At 36.6% G+C, this 26,516-nt stretch overlaps 1 protein-coding gene across 6 annotated transcripts in view; it reads left to right on the forward strand.

Annotated features, from left to right (window-relative positions):
• PPFIA2 (PPFI scaffold protein A2) overlaps nucleotides 1-26,516 on the forward strand; it is a 283,305-nt gene that overhangs the window by 249,056 nt on the left and 7,733 nt on the right. For all 6 annotated transcript variants that reach the window (XM_088055061.1, XM_014248838.2, XM_088055057.1 and 3 more), the window contains 8 exons: nucleotides 14,116-14,197; nucleotides 17,927-18,127; nucleotides 20,187-20,249; nucleotides 21,618-21,647; nucleotides 23,198-23,373; nucleotides 24,223-24,320; nucleotides 26,072-26,247; nucleotides 26,342-26,410. In XM_088055061.1, the coding sequence (XP_087911187.1) occupies nucleotides 14,116-14,197; nucleotides 17,927-18,127; nucleotides 20,187-20,249; nucleotides 21,618-21,647; nucleotides 23,198-23,373; nucleotides 24,223-24,320; nucleotides 26,072-26,247; nucleotides 26,342-26,410 (895 nt within the window). The remainder of the gene's footprint in view (nucleotides 1-14,115; nucleotides 14,198-17,926; nucleotides 18,128-20,186; nucleotides 20,250-21,617; nucleotides 21,648-23,197; nucleotides 23,374-24,222; nucleotides 24,321-26,071; nucleotides 26,248-26,341; nucleotides 26,411-26,516) is intronic.

Genomic DNA, 26,516 nt, shown 5'->3' on the forward strand with positions numbered 1-26,516 from the left:
GCAGCTTTGCCATACACACAGTAGGTGCAGGATTACTGAACTGTGTAGTGCAAGTGAGGATACCATGCTATGTAACATTAATGGTGGTGGGGATGTGTGGGAGGTCTTTGTAAGACATAATAAGAGAAGTCTGAGAGTCATTTTCTGGCTTGTGATGCAGCAGTAGGAACTATGGCAGTATAATTTAAGTTCAAGTGGTTGATTCCTGTTTTACTGCTAAACAAATCTGCTCTACAAACCCTGCAGAGAGTGAGCACAGTCACTGGAATACAGAGCAGAGAAATTCACCTTGTAAGTATTTCTAACTGACTTGGATTAAGACATAAAAGCCCAAGAGAACCAAACCCACCAGTAGGATAGTTAAAAGGTATGCTAAAGCTGTGAAGTACTACTTTGTATTACATTTCAGGTCTGAGAGAGCTTTACTTATGCTGGCTTTTTCACTCCCTTTAAAAAAAATAAAAACCGAAGCCGAAGCAGGCAAAACCAAAAGCAACCTAAAAAAACAAACAAACAACCCACCAATAAAAGCCAATACAAAAAACCTTGAAACAGTGATGCCAGAGCCAATTCTCTTTTCTACAAAACAGGTATAATACCACATACTGAAACTGTGTTTCTTTTGACACATGCAAGTTAGGTGAAATGGCTTTCAGCCCTACTAAGTGCTCAGCAAACATCTGAGTTGAGTCGTGGTTCTGGTGCAGGAAAGCAAGGATTCTTCCCTTGCTGTGAAACAGAGGTCAGATTCATCACTGTGATCAACATATGAGTACTGTGATAGTAATCATCTGTTGCGTTCTGCAGCTGCAGGATCACGTCCAGAGAAGCTGCAGTTACCAGGAGCCAGCATGGGACACCAACGAGACGGGCTTCTGTTCATGAAACCATTTATTCAGCATGGGAACAAACTCAGATCCAGAGACAGAGAGCCCCAAACAGAGGCAGGGTGATGGGTTTTGAGGAACAGAACCAGGGTGGAGTTCAGGGTCAGGGACCACTAGGAACACAGCAAAGGAGAAACCCCAGGGGCTCAAACCCAATCAGAACTCCTGGGCTGACACCCCACGAGGGGTCTGGGGTGAGGCAACTCGTCCTGGGCTCACAGGGAACATCCTCTGAGGCAGAGGATAGAATTCCCTCTTGCCCATGCCTCTCACTTTAACAATGCTTACCTGAAACTAAATCTTTGCCCCTCTGGGCAGGGGCACCTCACAGTCATCATCTTCAGGAGACTCTGCTATTAGCTTTGATTTAGTTTGGATAGAAGTCATTATAAAATAACAGATTCCTGTTAAAATTATATCCATTGTATCTCTTAACTGAGAAATACTTAAAATGCTAAATTTCTCATTTTGCATTTTTGAATGTATTTAATTTCATCAGTAATTCCACAAAGATGCCCCTTCCCCAGGGATGAAGATGCACAACATTTCAAATTGCGAGGTGCTGCAGCAGCAGGTTCTAATGGTCCATCGGGTGTCCTGGGCACCTGCTGCCTCAAGCAAGGGTGGCATGGAACACTCTGCAGTGTTATAGTGCTTTAGCCCAATTTGTTTGTGTGCAATCAGGTACTAAATAATACATTTCACTCTGAAAAGTGTAATGAGAGAGTATGGTAATTCTGGAGACCAGTTCTCTCTCTGGTGATTACAGTGTCATTAACCTAAATTTCAAGGTTTCCCTGCTTCTTGTTTAGAAGATGCTATTTAGATGTAAAAGTTCTTTCAGTTTCAATTGACTGCTTAGATGTCATTAAAATGTAATTAACAGTTTGTCTCAATGATATGCTAGACCTTTATAAACTTCCAACAAGAGTGTCTATTCATCCAAAATTTGGTTATTACAGTAGATTTATTAGGAACAAGTCTTACTCCTAAGGCATCAAAGAGAAATTAAGGAAGCTGTGTAGAATTTTTAAATTATACCAAACATCTCTTAGAAGCTGAAAAGATGAATTTAAGTTGCCTGACTCATCCATAGATGCTTACTCTCAGACATTAAATAAATGACAGTTTTGGTTAATGCTGAAGCTTCTTAGGTCTTACTATTTGTAAACTGAGCACGCAGTTCTAGGAAACAAAATATGGGGGTAAGGGGTATTTAAAGTGTTTAGGGTGTTATTGTTTTGTGAAATTAGGTGATGTTGGGATGTATATGTATTTAATTTTTATTATTTTATTATTTAATGGACTTTTTCTTTCACTTCACTTGTTCTATATAAAATGTGGTGAGGTTTTGTGTATAGAATCTTCTGCTTTTTGCCAGGAATTTCAGAGCCTGTTTGCCTAAAGAGTAACTTGTTCAAGAAAACTCAGGGTTTAGGATTAGAATTATTAATGACACAGATACCGTCTGTCACAGTTACATTCATTTGAACCCCCCAATGATTTAAATAGTTTACACTCCTCTAAACCATACCTTTGAATTAAGATAAACTCTCCAGAAGGCACCCATCAGAAAATGAAGAACAGAGCTTTTCTCTTAGTATTTTTTTCCTAGTGATTAACCAGTCTCCCTCTGGAAAACAGAAAAATGGAAAATTTCCACTTCTGAATTTTGTAGTTGACTCCAGCTACCATTCTCTGTGACTGTGTGTGCACTATCTCATATGTTCATGACATCATCCTTGGTGGGTGTTGTGCAAACTGTGCACAATGACTTGGCCTTGGCATTCACACAGGGTTGTCATGATAGCCCAAGCCACAACCCAGCATGGGAAGTTCAGATCAGTCCAGTTTCTATTGAAACTTGTAAAGTTTCCTGAAAGGTTCAGGTAGAGTCACAGTGCCCTCTGGAACAGCAGAAGTTGATCAGTGTGTGTCCCACAAGACAATTCATACATCAGAAAATGAGTAGATAACTCTGCGGCTAAAATAAAACTGTATTCCTCTAAAAAATCTCCACTGACCTCATCTCAGGTGACAAATTAAGGCACTTAAGAGAAGCTGTATAAATGTTTTACTGTCCTTTTCACTAAAATACCATACACTGAGCCCTTTATGAAAATATTCTTTAACAATTAACTCAGCCAAGCTTGAAATATTATCAATAAATAGAGCTGTGTTTGCTTCTCTTTTTGCTATAACTATCTGAGTGAACACCAATTCTTTTTTCTTATCCACAGTTTTACTCAGGAATGATGTCAAATCACCCTGAGCTAAAAGCTTCACTGGTGGCAAATACAGCTCTAAAGAGTCCTGCTTTGTACAGTGCAGTACGGCTCCGAGGGCCAGGATCCCTTCTCAAATGTCATGTTTGATGTGATCTGCAGCAACATGCAATGTAGCAGCAAATAGGTGTCTCTCTGAAGAAATACAAGACATATGTATGTCATATGTTCCATGGAAGTGTGTAATGATTGGTCATAGTCACTGACATTTCACAGGATGTGCTGATTGTATCCCAGGATAAGGCAAGGTTTGAGAGACATTTGGGTGCTCTGTAGTCCTAGATTGCCTCTCAGAGGTGGATTTGACCTTGTGCATGCTGCTAGTGCAGTGGGAGATGGGCTTGTGCCATCCCTTCTGCAGCAATCCCAAGGACAAATTATGTTATCATTGTATATTTTGTACAAATTATTACAAAAATCCCTGAAAAAGAATTCACGTGCAAGCCGGCTATTCTGGATCATGAGGGCAGGACCCAAGTCCAGAAGATGATAAATACCCCAGTTTATTAATAGGAGTCAAGAGCAGCACTTTTGCCTCTTCAGATTTGTTTGATTTGACTTTGGACAAGAATATATTAACTCCGTATTTCCAAAATAAGCTTAAGATGTGAGGTTTATATTTTCCAAGGAAAATCAAAGTAAACCATTCTTTCCCAAGAACCTGGTTTTGGGGGGATTTACTCCACAGCTACAAGTTTTTGTTTGCCAGATACAGCTTCCTGGCTTCAAGTGCATTGCAGGAGAGCCTTGATGTGCCAGGACATGTACATGTGCTTACATACATGAATAAAAACTTGTAAAATCAAGACCTAAGCAATTCTCATATGTAAAATTATGGTGTAAAAAGAGATTCTTATGATTCATAGCTTTATAATTAACTTTGCAGAGAGAATTGCAATGCTGTTAAGTCTCATCTGACTACATCTCAAACAGCAGGAACACTGTATGAACAGAAGAGCATGTAGCATGTTGGATTGACTCTTCTTTCTACTTAGGAGGAAAAAAAAGGAAGGATAAATGTTGATAACCTCATTACATAAACAGACTTCCATTTTTTTAATGGGCAAATCCAAGTTTTAGATCTCTGTCAACAGGCAACTTGAAAAAATATCTAGATAGACTATTTTGTGGAATTTTGTGGACTATTTTGTTTGAAACACTGCAGTTGTCATGTAATTTCTTTTGAATCTACATGATGCCACTTTAATTAGGTTAATTAATTAGGTTTCATTTGTGTAAGTGCAATTAGAATTTGATGTAGTGTATTTGTAACTACAAATAATTTCTGTCCTCTGCAGTGTGCAAATAGCTGTTTCTAATGATTTTTTTAATTGCACATGTTTTAGAAAAATGAATCCAGTTGGATTAATTAGGGTATTTTTCTGTGCCATACACCTATATGCTTAATGCTTATTAAACACTATTGTATCTTAAACATATCAAATTTATTTTTTGATGTAGCTCTTCAGAATACAATGTCTTTTTCACCTCCAATCTTTTATTTTCTGAATCTTCAAAGGAAAATTCAAGTTTTGCATTTAATTTCATTTCTTCCTACCTCATCTATGAAAAACTCCCTGATGTTAGAAGCTTTTAGCCTGATCTTTAGGGGTTTTTTCCTCCCTTTCTAGCAAAATGTGTTCCTGTTTTCTCATTCTGGTGAAGGAAAGAGGTGTTCAGTATTCCGATATGCAGTTTAGGATTGTCTGCTGTGTGCAGTGTGGTTTTCTCTTGCCTGGATCAGTGTCTAGTCTTTGAGCCACATAAAGATGAACTTTATTTTTAAGCATAATTCCTTTAGCAAATATTTTAACTGGAACACTTTCAAATCATTAGCCAATCAAAGCTTTTGCAATATTAAAAATGTGTCTTGCTCTTACATTGATAGTCAGAGCCTTTTTAGCTTTGCAAATGTAAAGATAAAAGGGTATTTATTTTGCAGAGGATTATTAAACCTTTCTTAGATTATTCTGATGATGAAAAAAATGGTACAACATATTATATTCCATATCTAACTCATACTTTAAAGATATTTTACTTTTTACAATAATACTTTTGAAAAAATAATATTTTTATCCTTTGCCAAGTTTTTAAAATTCTCTTCCTCATAAAAGATAAGACTATTTATATCAGAAGATTGCAACTTTTTAATCAAACTTAAACCCCCAAGGCTCTAGTCCCTGTCTTATATGTAAGTCTATCCTCTGCAATTTGGAACTTCAGGATAAATGTAAGCTTATACCCTGATGCATACAGCTGGCTTTCTAAACAACTCTCTCCAGCAGATATAAGTATCCTATCAGATTAACTGTAGAATTCGGATTTAAAGGAAGAATGGGTGAAACACAGCAGAGTAAAAAATCCTACACAACTTATATATTAATATATGTCTAAAGAAAATGTAAGAAAATTGTGATAAATTCGTTGTCTTATGACAAAAAAAAATCCCAAACCATCAAAACACCCTGAAGATAAAACCTAGAATTAAAGGTACATTTTTTCCCTGCTGTATTTTATTATTCTCTAACAAGGTGCTAAGGAAGTGACAGAATGTCCCTTGATCTTTTACTCCTATCATGGCCTTCAGGTCCCATAAATCATCCCCCAGTGTCTGCAAACTGCCAGCTCATTAAAACTATAAGAAAATTACTTGCATTCCAGTCAATCCCCCTGTTTCTCATAACCAAAGGAGTACTCAGTGGAAAATGTAACAAATAGCAGTTCTGTTTCAATATACTCCAAAAGGCTCAAAATTAAAAGTTTTTTCAACAAAGGTGATCACATCAGTCTTTACAATTAGCTCAGTAACAAATGAGCATGAATTGTGAATGCATGTTCAATTCTAGTGCTACTTCCATCAGATTTAGTGAGTTTTTAATAGTTCTCTAGTACTTATATTACATACCTTTGTTGTCCTTCCCTTCCTTAATCTTCCTGTCTTAAACTTTCTTTGTATAAATTTGTCATTTGTTTCCATCTACTTTTTGTGTCACACTTTCTCTCCTCTCTCTCAGCTGTTCTGCTGATCTTGCACACATGAAAACAAAATCTAAGTCCTCAAAAACAGTGCCCTTCTGAACTGACTCAAATGTCTGCAACCTCCTCTTAGCTAATCACAGCAAAGGTTCTTCATCTCACATTTATCACAACAGTATCTACCAAGCATTTCTAGATCTATGTAAATAATTTGTTCATAGAAATGTGCTATTTTGAGGTGTCTGGGTTTCATTTGGGCCTATAATTTTCTTTTTTAAGATGGCAGTTAATGGATGATGTAGAAAGTTTATTATAAGCAATGACATCCTAATTTCTTCTCCATATACTGTACCTATTGGCAATAATATGTTACCTAGAGGGCAGATCATTCATACCAGTGTTGTTCCTGATGATCTAGTGTTAGTATGACTGCTGAAATTAAAATGCTTCCAGGAATAAATAGCCATTGAAAATGTTAGTCACCGGTGTACATGAAATCTGCATGTTAAAAACAAACAAAAACCAAACAAAATTTTACACCAATTCTAGGACATTTATGATTACTATGAGATATTTTGCTAAAATATTATTAAAGTGCATATAGGAAAGTAAACCTTGGTATGTAGGCCACTCAATTTTACTTCCTATCTGTGGTAATTTGGTTAAATCCACAGGTTTGAGATTATCAAAATTTTTGGGATTACGCAAAATCCCTTATGAAGTTATTCAAATCTAAGCAAAAAGCTTTGATTTGAAAACCTACTCCACATTTGCTGTGTTTACAGATCTTTGGCATGAATATGTATTGTAGATGGAACATGTGCTGTGCTGAGTGGTCCCTAATTAATAGCCAACGTGAGTTCAATGAAAATCTCATTTTGACAATTTCATCTTGTTCCTCACAAGAGCACTTAAGTTTTCTAAAGCACTGAAAGACCAGTTACAAAGATTTCTGTAGTTATAATGGTGATATAATTTTATTTATCATACTATTTATTTTTTTTATGGACTACTATATGTTCATTAACATTTATGTGCTTTTTTTTTTCCATTCATCTCTCTTCATCTCATGAAAAGCATATCTGGGTAAGTTAAAATGCCATGGCTGCTGAACATATTAATCTTCAGCACCATGTTTGTTTTCTATGTTTTATTACTACTTTTTTTGTTTTTCCGTGAATCTTATGTAACAAATCCGTGCAGAAAACTGAATCCATGCAAAAAAATGAAAGCTTTCAAAGTATTCAGAATAACAGTAAACCTTGAAAGCATACACAAATTTAGGTCAGGACTTGCTCCTAAAGTGCTTAACAAAATGAGTTAACTACTTGGAGAAAACTTCTGACTTTTTTTTAGAAAATAAACACATTTTGGGAGGTCTGAAGTCCATAATCACGAAGACATTCAAGAGTTAAAGTCACTGGAAAAATTATGAGTTTAACAAATGCTGTTAAGGCATAAATTCTGTTTAATTAAACCACGGAAGACTCACAGGCTAAATTTTTTTTTCTGTTTGAACCCTCATACTGTTGTTTCAAAGCAAACATATATGCAAAAATATTTTATTTGTGCATATAATTTTACTGTTTTCTTTTTCACCGGTTCATTTTTTTATTTGTTTTAGTTTTTGTAGTTGTTAACCTGATATCAGGTTTAAAATCTTCATCTCTTCTTTGATCTATTGTAGAAATGCTATTTCTTCTTGAATAAGAACTTGCACACTTAAAGAGGAAATTTCAGGACGTGAAAGGGTACAAAACTTAGAGAAGAAGGGTTACCACATTAATTTAGAATATGTGATTATGAAACTGCTTTATAAAAATAGATTTGATAGCATTCGATCAGCCTGGGAACACTAAGTGTTTCTAATATAGTACAATACACACAAGATTGCAAGACTATGTATGATGCAAGTCTGCTTATTTCCCCAGCTGTTTTATTTGGTTTTCAATACTAGCCCTCTGAAGCTCTGTTTGTCAGAGTCTGTCTTAATCTTTCCTGAAAGTGCTTCAATTAGCTTAATAAACATCTTTAGAAAAAAAGGATGCTGCCCTTCAGTTTGCATGCAGCTTAAATGTACACCTAACACGGAATATCCACAGCACTGTTACTCTGTTATCTGGGATACTGTGGAAGTTATACTTCCTTCTTTTATAGATTTAAAAACATTCTGATTATTAGTTGCATCTTGATTTCTCTATTCCAGTCATTCTTTTTCTGAAAACTCCTTAAAGTTGAATACAAAACATTTTGTAAAACAGTGGAAATTTGATTTTGTCTGTTGTTTCCAGTCTGACCTGATATTTGGTATCAGAAAGGAGAATGAGGGTTTCAAATAATTTAAAATCCAGATCACTTAAGTGTCAAAGTTCAAACAGAATCTGGCATAGTTTTTAATTAGTGCAGTCTTTAAGTCAGTTGGATCCTTGCAGATTAAATTAAATCTGTACTGTGTGGCAATATGAAGTCTTAAATCTCTCCCCAACCTCCCACTCCTCTTCCTACATTAAATCCATTTATATTCTTGCAGAAAATAAACATATAAAATGTAACTTGTTATTTTTATTAGATATTATTAACTTACACAAATTCAGCTCTTATTTTTTCATGCAATGTCCTGACTTTCAGGATTCTGGCATGTCTTAAGTATTTAGCAAATGACAATAGAAAGGATAAAATCCAACTCCAGTTTAATTCATTAGAAATCTTGTCTCCAGGTTTTTTCAGACTTTGAAGGTATGTTAGATTTCAAGTAGCAGATGTGTTTAATCTTACCTTGAAATCATATGATTACTCAGATAATGCAGCATATTTGGTCAGTCTTTTCTGTCTGGTTCTCTTCCAGAAGCCTATCATGTACAGTATTCTGTTTTAAATTAAACATTTTAATATTTTTGATGATAATAATAATCATAATAATGTCTCAATAATCAGAGGACATGCTAGGTAAAAATTTCAATCTGTTTTCTGTTTGAGAAAATGTCTGTGACTAAAGGCCATTTCACAGTCTAAATTACCCATTAGCCAAATTTTTAAATCAATTCTGTTTGTGTTTTATGAACATGATCCGGCTCTTGACTTCACTGCGCCTCCTTTTCAATTTATCTCACATTTGTGACTATGTTTTAATTAAGAGACATTATATATTTTTGTGCAGTATAATATCCCTGAGGTCATTTCATGTGAACCCTATTAGGTATCAGAGTAAATCCTATTACTTGCAGAAATACGAAGATCTGTGTTGAAATATTGTTTACGTTTCACCAAGACAATGTCTGGACGTCGTGTATTGCAGAGTGTTTGCATTGCGTGTCTTGGAAATCCTCAGCTGTCATTGCCTGTTTGCTTTGTGGGGGGCAGCCTTGTCTTCATGAGGAAAACTCGATGCTGCTGAATGCCATGCCTAGTCAAGATAGCATTAACTTCCTACACAAATTCTAATTAAAGGTTATTAATGTTTTTAATAAAGTTCATTGGGCTTTATGCAATGGATTAATGTCAGCTGCTGCTACAGAGCTAGAATTTCCCTGGTACCAGAGAACACATGTGAAGTAGATTGGCAGGATAGTAACATAGTTTTGCTTGTTATTTCTGCCTTTCTGTTGCTTCCATGAACCTCTCCTGTCCAAGGGATTACTGAAGCACTCCTAAGTCCCCACGCTATGAGACAGCTGTGCTCTCAGGTTTTTAGGTTGATCTGGCAGTCAGTTGTACCTGGCTCGTGGATGAATGGTGCTGAGACTAATTGGCCCAGTGTCTTTAGCAAGTCATTTCAGGGAGGATTAATCATCAGAAGTCAGTGCTAGGGAAGCAACTCTGCTTCTCCAACACACAGCTCCACAACACAACTTGACATGATGTCATTTTTCTTTACAGTCTTTGATAGAAATGTGAAAACAGCCCACTTTATGAGGCACTCCCTAAAACACAAAAAAAGTGTTTCTCAAATTTTGGATGGATGTTAAACAGTTGATGTTCATGAAATTTCCAGGCTTTACAAAACCAGGCTCAGAGTAATGATATATTTTAAATAGCATATTCCAGTTACTTCCATAATATCTCCAGGAAGAGGATTTTGTTCTTTAGCAGTAATAATGTTATCTTTAAAAATATGGCTTTAATTTGGAATTCATTCCAGTGGTAGTAAGTGGTTTAAGCCCTATCTGCAAAGTAATGGCATTTCTAGTAATGCCTAATTAATGTCAATTTTTCCTTATCAGCTTGTTTTCATATGCTGCCAAAAACCTAAGCAAGCATGGAAATAATTGCATTTTAATTCCCTTCCTCTTCGCCAATGCAACATGGATGCATTGTAACATACTCTTCTGACAAAGTCTGAGGAGGGTGAAATCCCCAGTTCCCTCCCCAAAGAACCTTCTAAATTAGACTGGCTGTATAATGCTTTTCATGTTCCCCTGTGTTTGTAATGAAGGGAGGAGGGAGTGATAAGCTCTAGGGTATTTGTCTCTTCTTTCTGCTGTGATCAATTGTATGTTTTTGCAAGGAAAATTGAGCTGCAGTTACCAGTATTTTGCTTTAGGGTTTTGCTTTCAGGAAGCCAGTGACTGTATCCCATAAGGACAACTGTAGACAACATCCTGTCCATTCTAAAATATTTTCTATTCCAAAACAGGTCACTGGATTCCTTTTTCAAGTGATTTGCAAAATTGCAAAAAAAAACACTGCATATTTTTTCCTACATAATAGTTTTAACTTAATGAAAGGGTGGATTTTTTTTTCTGCAGTGCTAGTCCATATTACCAAAAAAACCCCAAACACACCATTCTTTAGAGTTTTCACTGACTGCCAGCTAAAGAATATATCCCGTAGTCAAAAATAGAAATTCTGGGTTAAATTTTGGTTTATAAACTGAAGGTTCAGGTCTCCTAGTTTGTATTAAGAAGTAGTCAAAGACTAATATTCCAAAAGTAAATTATAATTTCAATAAACTTTAATATTGCAGTGCTGTTTATTATTCTTTATTATTCTTTTATAAGAATCATCTGAGGAAGGAATTGTAAGTTTTGAAGCATTAAATTCTTCTTAAGTAAAAATATTCTAAAAGCCCTTTTACTGTTTTTCTGCATCAGTGAGAGAGGCACAGCCCTTAGGATGGCTATATTTCATGTGCATGTCCAAGTGCAGGATTTTTAACTTTATGCTAAAAATATTTTCAACTCAGAGAAATTTCCTTCTACATGCAAAGACCATTTGGATTATGTTTATCAAACTGAAGGCTTTGGCTGTAGTGCATATATATATACACACACACACTTCTGGCCTGGCCCCATTTTCTTCAGCCTAAATCAATAACCACAGCTCTGTTTTCCTTTAGTTCTGTGAGCCAGACTACCTCTGAAGTAACAGAAGTACTTTCCCACTCTGGGAGAATGTATTGGTTTGAAAGTCACTGGAATAATTCTAAGCTTGCACACCAAGCCTCCAGCTGGTACAAATGTTGTGGAGTCACAGCAGAGTCCCTAGAAATATGTACTTTGTAATTCCAGTATAAAGGAACTGAGTTTTTCATGGAAGTGAGACATAAAGTGCTAATGCCTCTTCTCCAAGCAACTTATTTCCTGAAGTCACAAAGAGGTTTAACACCAAATCCAAGAGGCCAAGACTTCCTCCCCACCTCCTCGTAGTCCAGGTGCTGCTGCTCTCCTGCTTGGAGCAGGAAACCAGCACAAGCAAGGAAGGCTAGCGACCCTCAAAGCCATTATCTCCTTTTCTACTTAGCATGTTAGCCTGCACTGCTCCTTCATCTGGGATAGTTGAAGAGAGTAGCCTAGATAAAGGAGACACTGAGATCAGGTTCCGCCAGGGACTCCCAGCTGCAGAAGGGGCTGCCCCCGGGGCTTGGGCTGCTTGTAGGGAAGCAGCACATTGTCCAGGGTTTTGTGCAGTCCATGCTCTGCCATGGGACACCAAAAGTGGCCAGGTGAGGCAGGGGCATTCCTGAAAGCTTGTCTCTCCCTAGGGATGGCCATGCCAGCTCTCAGACCCGGTAACAGCAGGAGTCCTGCAGCCCATGTTGTAGCATCTGAGGGAGGTACAGCATCACTGCAGCACCTGCAGAACCAACCCTAAGGGAAGGCTGCAACCCAAATACCTCATCCACATGTAGCTGGGATGTGGCTGAGTCTGGCCATGCCTTTATTCTGCTCTCCTGAGCAGGCATACCTTTCATAGGTGAATACCTTTCATAGGCATTCACTACGTGTCTCCCTAGGAACAAGGCATTCCTGCATCCCCTTCGGCTGCTGAAGGTGACATTGTGTTCATGTACCCAGAGAACAACTTCTCGTTTTACTGAGGGTTATGTTTTCACAGAAATTAAGGATAGCTCTACAGTGGCTTGGGATATCTGAGTGACAAAGGAAAGGTTGCTGCAAAGGCTGTCTGGGAGGAGAAGCTAGATCAACTTCAGTAACACTGCCAAGTATTTGTACTGCTATGTATTACTACAGCATAAACTCAGAAAATAAAGCAGCTTCCTTTCTTTTAATATTCAGAGCCGGGGATTTAAAACTGAATGCAAAATCTCTTATTTGAGTTCCATTTTCTGCTAAAGCCAAATTCTCTCAGTGTGTCCCCTTGGCAATGCAGAAATCCCCAAAGGACTGCTCCTTACAAGTAAGATCACTCCATTGCTTTTATCTGCTGTGATTTTGTAGTATGTATATTTGAAAGGCTGCTAAGGCGGGGAAGAATTGTCAAGGGATAGCTGAACCACAAAGGCTGTAGTAATAAAGAAGGACAGAACAAAATTGAAGCCATAATTCCAAGATTTTCATGTTATTTTGGAATGTAAGCAAATTTTAATACTTCATTAGCATAGTCCTTGACTAATTTGTTTTTTTACTACAGCTTGTTGCAGAGAGCATTATTTTGTGTTTCACTCAGTAGGGGGCAGCTGAAAACATGTTGGTAAATGCCAGGAAAAAAAAAAAAAGAAGACATATAAGGACTGCTTTTTCTATGCCATCACCACAGTGGAAATGTCTGGTGAAATAACTGAAGAGCGTTTTTAATATAGAGCATTTTCCTGGTAGTCTTGCTGACTGGTTTATACTTAACTACAACAAATATTTAATACAGACATATTAAAAGTATCAGTTAAGCTTTGAGAATGGTGTTTTACATATAGAGTTACATATACATATACATATCAGTTGTAGCCCAGAAAAACTGCAGATACAGGAGCAGGATTGGTATTTGTTCAACACAATAGAGATACGTCTATGTGTATGTATAAAAGTGAGAAATCACACCAATTCTGTAATTATAAAAAAAATATACATCAGAAAATCTTGTAGAATTCTTTTGTATATAATCAATAATTTAAAAGATCCAAATATGGAACTACTAAAGATACAATCAACTCTTTAATAGCCACGGATGGCACATTTAAGGTACAAAATAGCTGTACTCCATTGACCCTAGTGTTGTGCATAGCTGGTACAGCTGCCTTGGTGTTTCAAACACAGACAGCTCTCAGATCCAGCTGCATTACTTCCATGCTTAGTTCATGTCTAGAAGTTTCCAGTTCTGGGCCTTACTGAGTCAGTACCAGACCAGAGCTAAGTTAGTCTCAGGAGGAGTGTCTTTCTTTTAGAAACCCCCAACAAAGAGTCTCTTGGTTTTCTCTTCACCAGTATCTATTTTGATACACTTTTATTATAGGGTATACCGATTTTTTTATTGCTTTGGCTAAAGAAGAGAGAGAAACCTCACCTTTTGTCTGTTAGATGTTTAAAAGAATGTCAGGAAAAATGAAGAATTGGGAATAGATTGAGAGCACATTCAACAGGAGGAACAGCTGTATTGTTAACTGGTGTGTTCTGTGCTTTTTCTATGCCTGTCATTGTGCTTCACTGTTATTACCCTTCACAAAAAGGCAGAGTCGCGTCTTTTTGTCCCAACACATGGCCCCACATATTTATCATCTCTTGGTCCATTTTTAGACATGAACTTCTGGAAGAGGCTCGGAGAAAAGGTTTGCCTTTTGCACAGTGGGATGGACCAACGGTGGTTGCCTGGCTGGAGGTAAGTGTTGGCCATAACTTGAAAATGTGAGTTGCATTTGTAGACTGCTTCTGTGTGCTTGTCATTACAAATCTTAAAAGAGACTGTTACAGCCTCTTTCCCCCTGTGTGCTGTGCCATCAGCACTACGTATGTTTTGACACTGGATGGTGTAAATTAGAGACTAGAGCTGAAAAAAGTAAGACAGAATTACACAGTGGGATGAGGACCAGAAATGCGCTTGAATCCCAAAGTTTTTAAATCCTTGAATTACTCAGTCTCTAAATGTCTAAGAACTCCACAGACATTTTATGTAGAATGATGTGCTAATTTTAATAAATGTAAAGAATTTGTAGGTTTCTGCATTTTAAAAATATAATGGAGGAAAAAACTGTTCCTCTCACCATTTTCACCTGCAGTGTGGGAGATCCAGATTGAAATCTCTCTGATTTGACAGTCATTGCCTTCATATTTGAAATCCAGTGTGCAGAGAGCTGTCCTTTATTTGGAGGACCTAAATGAATGGGTTTTGGAAATCAAGAAGAAATCAGCAGAGATATCATCAGTTTTGACAAAGTAATCAATGAATGTTTTAGGTGAAGGAACTAATAAAAAAAAAACTTACACAGATGCTGAGGGGAGAAGAAGAAGGCAGAAAGTAAGAATGTTCTTATACAAATCCACAGTCACTTTTACATGGCAAGGCTGTAACACTCCAGTGTAGATACAAACTCTTTGTTGGCTCAAAGAACAAGTGTCTGTTCCTTACTATACCATGTACCTCTACCTATTCACAACTTTTCTACTGCCTGCTGTAGCTATCATCCATTGATCATCAGTTAGACCTTGTAAAGTTTTTCCCTTCAACAGAAAAAAGAGATCTCTCTCCAAACATTTGACAGAAATATGCTACTGAATAAACGAAAGACAAGAAATTAAAGCAGATAATGTCCACAAAATTTCTGCTTCACATTGGAATTGATGAAGGTACCTAACGGAAAATGAAAACTGCAGAAAGCCAGTACAAGTATTTGTATTTGACCTTGGAAAATAGGATTATATCCTCATTCCCAAAAAATCTCTGTTAATATGGAACAATTCTTGGCACTACTTTACTTTTTCATACGACTAAGAGTTCTGTAACCATATTTACATCAGTCAGGAATATATAGTATTACAGTAAAGGCTGATTTGCTGGAGACATGAACTTACAAAAGTCTATCACTTCTGAATACCAATACCCTCATCTTTCAAGGTGATCTGCAGTTTCAAGCAGCTTTTGATAAGTTAAGCCCTAATGTTTTTTTTCCTTGATTCTTTTCTGAAAAATAGGATATGTTTCCCAGTGTCTAAGAGAGGGGCTGTAAAGAGAAATCAGGACCTGTGAAGTTCTTGGGGAATATGATGACAGTAGCACAGGAGAGCTCAAAAGGAAGTTTATGTGGCAGTAGTCAATGCAGATTGAATACTGATGATAAAAAGATATGAGGTTAGGAGTAGTATGTCTATTCAGTGAGCATCGGTGCATACAGTCAGCAGATGGACACTGTGTGTCTCCTAAAGAAAAATGTGTCACTTCAACTAAACAATAAAGTAAATAATAAAGGAGAAAAAGACAAAAATCTAAAAGTATACTGTGACATTTTTAAACTTTACATAGCTTTTCAGCTTTAGAATTTATTTTTGTTGTTCATATGTACCACAGACATAGTTGAGAAATATTTTAAGAATTTTGTCTTTTCTTAATTAATTCTGGAAAAGTTTATTGATCTTAATATCTGAGTTCACTGTCTAGAATGATTTCTGTGTTCTCTTTTTAGAGACTGTTCATCTAACATAATTTTCTGCTAGACAGCTGTTTTATTGAAGAATTTACATATCTTGTTAAAGAAGTATTTTACCTAATGAGCAGCGAAGAGTTTAATCTATTTCTGCAGGGTGAATAACTCCCAGTGTTTATGCTTTTCTGCTTTTCAAGTGCATGTGTGAAAAACATTAATGTCAAAATAAATAAGGTGATAAAATACATTTTAAAGCTATGCATGGTTTTCTCATGGCCTTTTAAGTGCAGCTGGGTGTTATCTATGTAGTTTTTAGGTTTTATTTTTCGGTTGTTTTTTTTTCTTTCATGAAACTTTGTATTTTGTAACAGTTTCTTGGAATCAGACCATATTTTTAAGGTTCAGACTAGCATTGGATGGAGGGCGGTTTCTAATCCCATCAGTGGGAAGGACTTAGTTAAACACAACACAGTCATTTCTCAACCTCTGTGATACTTCAGGACTCAAAGCTTTACTCAGCCTTTTTACAACCTGACAGTCAAGTCTGTTTTCCCTGTGACATATGACTGACCTAACAGCTGTCTTCTATGGAAATATTTCCCAAACAAAATATAAACTTCTTAATAACCACACACTTCTTCCCCCTACTGTGTCAAATGAAATTAAAATCCTTTCAATTTGTCACTGCTTTCCAGATTTTTTTGTAAATTTCCTTATTTCCTTGACCTTGTGTCCTCTTTTAATAAGCCTTTATTAAGAGAAAAAAAAAAGGCAACCAATGGAATCAGCTAATTCTGATGGCCTACTTGAGATGCACCTAGCTAGTTTTCCATTATGTTATTCCTAAAATCGCAGTGAATATGGCATTCACTGCTTATGTTCTTCCCACAGGCTTTGCTAAGCATAATGAACTTCATACCATGATTAAAAACCTCAGATATATGTATCCCTGATACGAAATTGCCTCCTTTGGGAAAAAAGAGCTGTATACATATAATGAGGCAGCATAAAATGAGAAAGCTGAGAAAAACAAGAATAATTCACACTCAGTAGGTCCTCTGGTACAAGGACAGAATAAGTGGTGAAGGCTGTTGCTGGCCTGGGCTAGTAAGACTAACATAAGGAGAGGAACAGCAAATAAATACATATCTTCTAAATCCACAGTGATGGATCCACAGGTGATGGAACTGCGCTCACAGTTTTCTGCTCCTTCTAACCAGTATTCCTAGTTGGGATGTGACACCATACCAGACTGTTCCCAAATTTACTGTAAAGTCTGTCCCTGATAGGTTGATTGTTTGAACTGGACTTGGTTAATTTCTACTCAGAAAATAAAAGCTGAGAAATGTAAGATTGTGCCCCTTGAGTATACTACATTAAAAAAAAAAAGCCATTTTAGTACAAAAGTGAAAAAATTACTTGATTCCTCCTAGATGTTTTTCTGTACATAAGACTATCGGATAGGCAGTAACACTGACTTGTGCCTGTACTTGGTCATTAACAAACCTGGGAAAGGAGTAGCCCAGGGGATGGAGGCAGCTCTAAAAATAGTTCAAAGCATGCCTTGCTTTAAAGTTCTGATTTCAGTAAAAGCAAAAACAATTCACATGAAATTGTGACAATTTCAAAGGTTCTGAAACAATTTTGTTGTATTAAAGACTAAGATGTTCATACTCATTTGTGTGTTACCATGCTTATTCATACTGATAGGTGCCCTGACAATTAATTATTTAATATTGGTTATTAATTAATTTGTTATTAGTGGTCATGACACCAAGTCTGACAGAGTTTAAGAAGCTTTTGGACAGCACTCGTGGCACATGATGCGATCCTTGGGGCTGTTCTGTGCAGAGCCAAGAGCTGTACTTGATTGTGCCGATGGGTCCCTTCCAACTCAGGATACTTTATGTTTGTAATTTCATTTGGGAAATGAAGCAGTGCTTTGGATGGAATGTCCTTTCTCTCGACAGCTCTGGCTAGGGATGCCAGCCTGGTATGTCGCTGCCTGCCGTGCCAACGTGAAGAGTGGAGCTATCATGTCTGCCTTGTCCGATACTGAGATTCAAAGAGAAATTGGAATCAGCAATCCCCTTCATCGCCTAAAACTCCGGCTAGCAATCCAGGAGATGGTATCGCTGACAAGTCCATCAGCACCTCCAACATCCAGAACAGTGAGTCCTGTTCAGCTAACCTTTCCTCTCCCCATTTCACTCTACAGGAGTCTGCAGAAAAACTTTTGTAGCATCAGACTGACTCTATGATAACACACACTCCACAATCAGTGAGAACTGTCTAATAAAGGCTCAGAACTACCTGTTCATCACCTGCTTGATTGTTGATTGCTGATTTTTTTTTTATCAGATATTTTTTTTAAGTCATTGTTTTGATTATCTTTGATGTTATCCAAATCAGTATGGAGCAACTTATTTGTAATTTTGCCTTTATTTTTGCCTTTCTGTTCCTTCAAATCATCTGTACCAGCCTAATCAGATTGTGTTTCTCTTTTTTTGTTTGTTTATTCTCTTTCTTTATTTCTTTTTTTGGGGTGGAGGGGAGGCACGTTTTGGGAGAGGTTATGTAGGAAAAAACTTTTGAGTCTTTTTCCCATTTCCCCTTTTTGCACCCTTTCAAATGTTATCTAATGTAAGTCAGCTGGATCTAGGTTCTTCATGATTTTAAGAGAAGCGGTGATTAGAGGTGAGAGGGGAGCATCTGGAAAGCAGAAGTGGAGCCTGTGCATCCAGTGAGGAAGGAAGAGAAAGTGGTGGGAGAAAGGAGGGAAGCAAGTAAAGATACACAGAGATACAAGTCTGAAAGGAAAGGGGAATATATCAAAAAGAGCAAGGAAATAAATCAGGGGAGAGTAAGAATAGAATGAAAGTGCTATATATAAAAAGCAGGAAAAATAGGCCAAACTGATCTAAAAAGTGACAAGACAACAGAAGGGAAGTTTTTAATGCTGAGATATGCTGATGGTAATGGCAATGAAAGATGTGATGGAGGCTAACAAAACAGTCTTGATTAGATGGCAAACATGGCATAGAAGCAAAGGACAAAGACTACTACTCAAGTAGTGTAGCTCAGATTACTACTAGCAAGGCAATAATAATAATGATAATGTTAATAATATTTATATTTTGTAATATGTTGTTTTCATTAAATTTATGGGGAATCTTTTGGTAGAAATTAGAATTCAGATACCTTTGTGAGGCACCGAATCTACTGGGCTACATAAGCAACTAGGCAACAGCACTAATACTGTTATTGAGTGCCCTTTTGTCTTCATGTTGCTCATATTCTTTAAATATTGTTGTTCACTGTCTGATACTTTCTTCCCTGAAAAGAGTTTTGTGTGTCATTACCATGGTAATATTATGAATTGTAGTGGATTTTACCAAAGTAAAGCAATGAAGACTCGATATGATGTTTTAATTACTACACAAAATTAATTACATTTTAAGAGTGTAAGAGGATATTTCAAAGCATAAAAGCATTTACACTTATGAAGGGAGAGAATATTATGTTCAAGCTAAAAACATTGGGAATACTTTTGCCTTGTTTTTTTAATTCTGCCTGAGTAACTGCACACAAAGCTGCCCTGGAATGTGCATTTCTGAGTCCCCAGTCTTTCTGTTTTCCCTCTTTCTCAGGAAAGGAGTCAATTGATCTCAGGTCTCCAGAAAACACAGCACACATCCATGTGCCCTCCCAGACTCTCCTCATTGTTCTAGTATTCATTTGATGAAAAAACAATAGGATGAGAATAGTTTTAGAAGTGAATTATCTTGAAATTTTTGATTTACAAAACATGGTAGAAGTTTTCATTATTTAGATTACAATATGGGAATGTGATTTGTGCAGATAATAATTAGTCTGGAAGATCTTTGGCAGCTGAAGCTTAGCTCTGCACAGAGCTGTGAGCTAAAAGTTGCATTTGCCAGTTGTTTATGAAATGCAGGTTTAATTATTATCCTTTCCTTTGTGGCAGTGCTCTGCCGGATTTCATCTATCAGTTCTAGTTGTAATACTCCATCACATCTGTTCAGAAGCCACTAATGAAAGATACAAACCAAGTTGTCTAAAGTTGTCTCTAGTTGCAGCTCGGTAGAGGCAAGAACGTGGTTGTGCTGATGGTGATGCGCTGTTAACTTACAGTGGTGCTGCCTTTCTTCTTTACCACTGCTTACCTAATGTGGATCCCACCTGCCTTCCTGTGGGCCTTGTCTGTAGCCCTCAGGCAATGTTTGGGTGACCCATGAAGAAATGGAAAATCTTGCTGCTCCAGCTAAAACGGTTAGTCATTCCACTTCCACTTAAAATTTCAGTGTTCAAGAGAGGATAGGCTTGTTCCTGATTTTTTTTTATTTTATTATGCCATATCTTCTGTAGGATGTTTCCCAAAGCATGCCATTAAAAATTTGCAGGGAGTAATGAAATTGAATTTAAAGAACAGTTACGTTATCTTTCAGCAAAGGAATTTAGAGACTCTATTACCATCACAAAAATTGCGTGACCCTAAAACAAGTATTGGACTTTTTGAGTATATAATAGTTCCAGTGCCACTGTGAAACCTCATTTAATTGAATGAAATTGTCATGGTGCAACATTTCCCCTGTAATCTACTCCCTCTTTTTCTAAGTGGTGTTTTGTATTTGCTGACATAGAAAGAAATAAGAAAAGGTTTGAGAATGGTGCACTACACAACTTCATGTTTTCAATAATGCTGAGTCTTTCTTGTCAATACTTGGGTATTTATGATCTTTGATTTCAGGTGCATGGAGAGTGTCATTTATTTATTGGTTTTTGTCAAACCTCTCCCTTAACAGTAAAGTAAGACTAATTTTTTATTCAGTTCACAATGGATGTTATTTTAGATTTTGGTTGTTAACATTATATATAACAGCTCCATAAAGGTGCTTATAAATCATGATTCTGTGCTCCAGGGAGATCTCTGAAAAAAATGATCTTTAGTTTGGAAAACTTTGTAGTCAGCCCAATCTGTAAATGGTGGAGCTAACTTATGATGCAATAAGGAATTATTTTTTTACATTTTATGCTTGTTATAATATTTAAAATTTTCTCATCAGCAGTAAGGAAGTCAATTCTCATCGGTATTTTTTTTAAACTAAGCTCATTTCCAATTTCATGATTGTTGGTAAAGATAAAAGCAAATGTAACAGCACTGAACTGACAAGAAGTAGAGTTGATCCTGTTTAACTGGCCAGCTGTAAAATTAGGACTTTTCCATAAAAAACGTTATGTAAAAAGCTCCTTTACAATACATTCTCAAGAAGACAGCTTTTTAGTGTGAATGTTTCAAAATCAAACTAGAAACAAAAACATCACTAATGCCCAAAGTTTTAAGTAAATGTTTGTGTTTAATTGTGAAACTCTGAAGAATGTTTAAATAATGCTTTAAAATTTCAACAAGACATCATGATTTTCTGTCTTGAAAACTCAGCTACATTTTATGGTCTTGGTCTTATAATTTTTCAGGTAGTTAAGCCCAGAACATTGCCACTGGCCAGAGTTTTTTTATTTGTGCACTTTATGTGTGTATTTTCCTTTTCAATAACATGCATATGAAAATTACATCTTTTTAAAACTAATTTTTATTGTCTTTTTGCCTGCTTTACTAATTACTTCCTGCTGATAATACAGAAAGAGTCTGAAGAAGGCAGTTGGGCTCAGGTATGATCTTTCACATGATTTTTTTAAACTGAAAGTTAATAATAATGTAATTGGGTGCATCAATATGCGTTGTGGAATATAATATTGTGACAGTATCTCAATGATTGAATTATGATTTACGTATTTTAGAGTTCTTCTCAAAGAATATATTCTCCAGACAGTTTTGCTAGGTAAAGCAGAAAGAGGTACATATGTTGTGAATATTTTTCACAAAAGAAATGACTACATTCCAGAGACATATTCTATCTCCAATCTAAAACTGTGTTTAGAGTTTTAGAGAGTATTTTCCTAATTTTTCAGAATAGGACAATTAAATATGCTATGAATTTGAGAGCAAATTTGTTTTAAATTACATCAAATGGTTTTTTAGAACACTTGTATAAGTCACACCCAAGTATCAGTCTACAAATAGTATTGGATTATTTAGTTAGAATTGTCAATTAGCTACATTTTACATTTTTTTCTAATACATGCACACTTACAGGACCTTGCCGTCTTTAGGGATGGCATTCCTTTTCTCTTCAAAATCTCACAAGAATGAGACATAAGGGGTCTATATTTTCCCTCATAGATAATATATCCATCCAGCTTTAATTATGTTAATCTTTTATGGCATTAAAAACAAAACCAAAAAGATAGTCAGGCTTGAAAATGATCCTGAGCACAATCCTGTTGAGGAAGTGTAAATCTTGCAATTTATTAGTTCTCTGTTCCGTTTTATAATACAAAATAATTAACAAGAGTGAGTTGTAAAAACTCATTTTGCATCTTAATAGGGTAACTCCTATAAAAATAGTTCAATATGCATGGATTTTTCCTATAGTTCCTTCCTCACCCTAGTGAAATTTTAGCTGAACAATGAAGCCTGAGCACTAGATTCTACTAGGAACCTGGTTTGCCCCTATTAATTTCTTGAGCTCTGCATATATGGTGGATTTAGGTTTAAACTGTTCACAGCTGAAAATATCTCATTTAAATGTAAGCTTGAGTGCCAATTAACTGAAATTAAGTTTTATTCTCTAAAAGACTTCAGGTGTGTAGCCATGAAGTTTTATTAGACCCTATTTATGAAATTCTTCTCCCCACAAACAGTAACAAGCCTCAGTGGATTCTCTGGAGCCATGGTTGCATTACCAGTTCACAGTTCTGGTTTTGCCTGGCATAAATATTCTAGAAGGCCAATTGAAAGCAAGTCAGATTATGAAACACACACATTTTGATTGTGTAACAAGTTTGCTTGCATTTAAATCTCAAAATTGAAAAAAAATTCCTTAAAACTTACATAAGAAAACAAGGTACAACAGCCGAAACTGGTATCCATAACAAATATCTCACTCTATGAGATATTAGCTATATTGGCTCCCTCTTCCAATGTTAAAACAAAGCAAAACCAGAACTACTCTTTTTTTTAGGCGTAATTATTTTTTAAACATAATTATTTTCTTTTTTTTTTTTTTTTTTCTTTTAGACATATTTTGTTCTCAGTCTGTGGTGTAGTCTTGAACAAACTCAAGAATTTATTCTCCCTCTCTGTTTTCTTCTCTCTGTAGACCCTGGCTTATGGTGATATGAACCATGAATGGATAGGTAACGAATGGCTCCCCAGTCTGGGCTTACCTCAGTACCGAAGTTATTTTATGGAATGCCTGGTAGATGCGAGGATGTTAGACCACCTGACAAAGAAAGATCTGCGCGTGCACCTAAAAATGGTGGATAGTTTTCATCGGTATGTTGGCATAAAGACTACATGTATAAAAATACTTATGTGTCTGCTCTAGTGCTCAGTGCTGCACAGAATAAACATTTTCTGTTGTTTTGGTATGGAAAAACACACAGAAAAGAGAGGGTGGACTGTCAGAATTCTGAATTGAGAGAGATTCCTGTAGTAACAGCAACCACATTGCAATTATGTCTCTCAAAACCAAGATACTCATACAGATAAATTTCGTAATGAGCAGGGAACCATTAATATATCAATAGACCCTTGACAATACAGAAACAGTAATAATTTAAGTGGTGTGAAGTATCAGAAAGTGTTAGACTAAGCTTCAAAGCTCTGAGATCTCATAATAATGAAAAGCTATTGTGTGTAGCACATAAAAGCTGTTAACAGTACAAGCAATGTGACAGTTGTTGGGTTACCTCGGGATATAGCTAGGAAGCTAAATGGGAATTATGGAAATAAGGGCATTTAAACTTTAGGGAGAATGAGGTTTATGTGACAAGAAGTGGATTTCTTTTTAATATGCTGTCTGATTTGTCATTTTTTTTAAAGCCTGATTTGACAAAACATTTCACAGCTCGCAAGGGCTGACCTTTTCTGAACGCTACTTTTAATGCTTTGGGTTCTTATGCTAAAACAGTTATTCAAACATACTCATTTTGGTTTTTTCCATTTCATTCCTGAAGCCTGTGGAGTTTTTTTACTGGTTTTTCTCTCCCTTCTCTTCTCAAGATTTCCGACATAGGCACTATGAAATACCTCATGCGAAGTGCAGGAAATACATCCTACATAATGTTCCCATCTTCAAAATTATCTTTATTAACTCTGTAAATGTTTCTCTTTAAATAACAGAACAAGCTTGCAGTATGGAATCATGTGTTTAAAGAGGTTGAATTATGATAGAAAAGAACTGGAAAAGCGAAGAGAAATGAGTCAGCATGAAATAAAAGGTGATAGTTCCTGGGAATGAATACTGGGAATGTTTCTTCTTTTGAAGCTTCACACTGTTAACCCATTGTCATGCCATTTTAGCAAAGCATTTAAGCATGTGCTTTAAGCAAAACTAACATAAGTCCATCTTTCTTCAGGACATATCCTAGCTCTTTAAATTAGGCACAGTTAAGTACTTTGCTAAATTTGGGCTATAATTCTGAATGGTGGTTTGCCACATACATTTTGCTAAATTGAATTTTGGGTATGGATCTTATCTGAATCTCTTTCAGGCTCAGAAGCAGAAGGCCAAACAGTGTGCAGCTCAGTGGGATGTGCTGGGGGAAACACTAAAAAATGGGAGCACTCAGGACCCTAACACTATGCTCCAGCTTTTTAAAGCCTTTGCCTTGGATTTCTTACATCAGAATGTATCATAAAAAAAGCTGCTTGGAGGGGTGACCACTGAGGCAGATGATTGGTACATAAGAATAGTTCCTTACAAAATTGGCCTTATTAGAAGATTTCACAGCTGATTCTGAAGATTTTTTTTCTGTTTAAAGCTCTCTAGAGCAGTTGCAGACTCACTGCATGGTTCTTTTTATATGTAACAATTAGGGTGGCTGGGTTTTTTTCAACTATCAGAAATGAATTCTTTGATTCCTTTGAGCTTTCCCAGCTCTAGTGACTACAGCAGTTAGCACTTCTCAAGCACAATGCTGATTAGGAGAGCTGAAAAAGAGAGTTGAAGGGCTACAGTGACAGTGCACATTTGCTCAAGGCAGATGATGGCATGCACTAATGCAGACTGCCTTGGATGTACAGGCATCAGTGCCAGTCAGCCAAGTGGGTCTAGCTGGAGACTGACATAGGGGAATTGGGTATTGGTCTCAAATTCTGCTGTGGCTTCAGTGCTGGCTCCTGATAGGAGAAGGGTAAGAATTCATAGCCTCCTTCACCTTGTCATGGATGGGTCAGTTATTCATGGTCGCAGGTGGGATTTGGTCTCTGCCTGCCACCGTGTTTCAGCTGATCCTGACCCCAAAAAGCAAGATGCTTTCAGCCAGGCAATGGAGAAATCCTCGTCCCAGAGCAGCCACAGCAGCTGGACTTGTAAAGGTTCAGGAAGAAGCCTCATCACTTAGTAAAGAAAACTCAGTACTATGTTTCCCACTTACAACTACAAAGATCAGCATAAGGATTTTTTTTTAATTTACAGGCAGGGCAGAATACTTTTTCAGAACAGCCAAATCCTCAAAAATGGTTTCCTAGCTCATTTTATTGCCTCAGCTTTATAATTGGTATGGATCTTAACTCTACCAGCTTTCTTTGCTAAAAATAGTTTGTCTCTAAAACTGTGAACTAATCTTTTATTTTATGGCATGTTAGTATATGATAGGTGCTGACACAACTCCCAAAACGTTTAATACAAAACTCCCAAGTGAAGCATTGAGGAATGGATATTTCTCCTGTGCCTTTGCACTGTAAAATCTTGCCTGCAAGTTGAAAAGGTATATATAGGAAGTGGAAGGAATTGCATTATGGAGATCCCCTCTGGAAGCACATTTCTCCTTTGGAAACATTATTACTTGAAGATAGTTAATCATGCAGAGTTCTGGAATAGGAGGTACTAAAGCTATATGAATAGTGAATGTATGTATGAAATAAAGCAGTAAGACATCCCCAGTGCATGCACAGCTACACACATGTACCTGTACAATTTGGAAGTTATCAGGTATCAGGAGACTGACCTGGTGTTATGTCCTTACAGATGTGCTGGTATGGAGCAATGATCGAGTCATACGCTGGATACAAGCCATTGGCCTCCGAGAATATGCAAATAATATTCTAGAAAGTGGTGTACATGGTTCACTTATAGCACTGGATGAAAACTTTGACTACAGCAGTTTAGCTTTATTATTACAGATTCCAACACAAAACACACAGGCAAGTTTGCTTATGCTACTTCTGGTTAATCTGTACCCATTGTTACCTTTTATTCATCTTCAACCATTTTAATTGTTTACTTTGGTATCTCTAGGCACGGCAGATCCTTGAGAGAGAATACAACAACCTTTTAGCACTAGGAACTGAAAGACGACTTGAGGAAGTAATTAATTTTATTTTCAGTATTTATAAAATATCACAGTAAAACATTAAATTGAATGCATGAAGAGATGTTAATTTTCACATTGTTAAAAAGAGTCAGTTACAGC

The sequence above is a fragment of the Pseudopodoces humilis genome, chromosome 5 (genome assembly GCF_049639895.1).
Source record: "Pseudopodoces humilis isolate 2021_Gansu_Grassland_sample_001 chromosome 5, ASM4963989v1, whole genome shotgun sequence".
NCBI lineage: Eukaryota > Metazoa > Chordata > Aves > Passeriformes > Paridae > Pseudopodoces > Pseudopodoces humilis.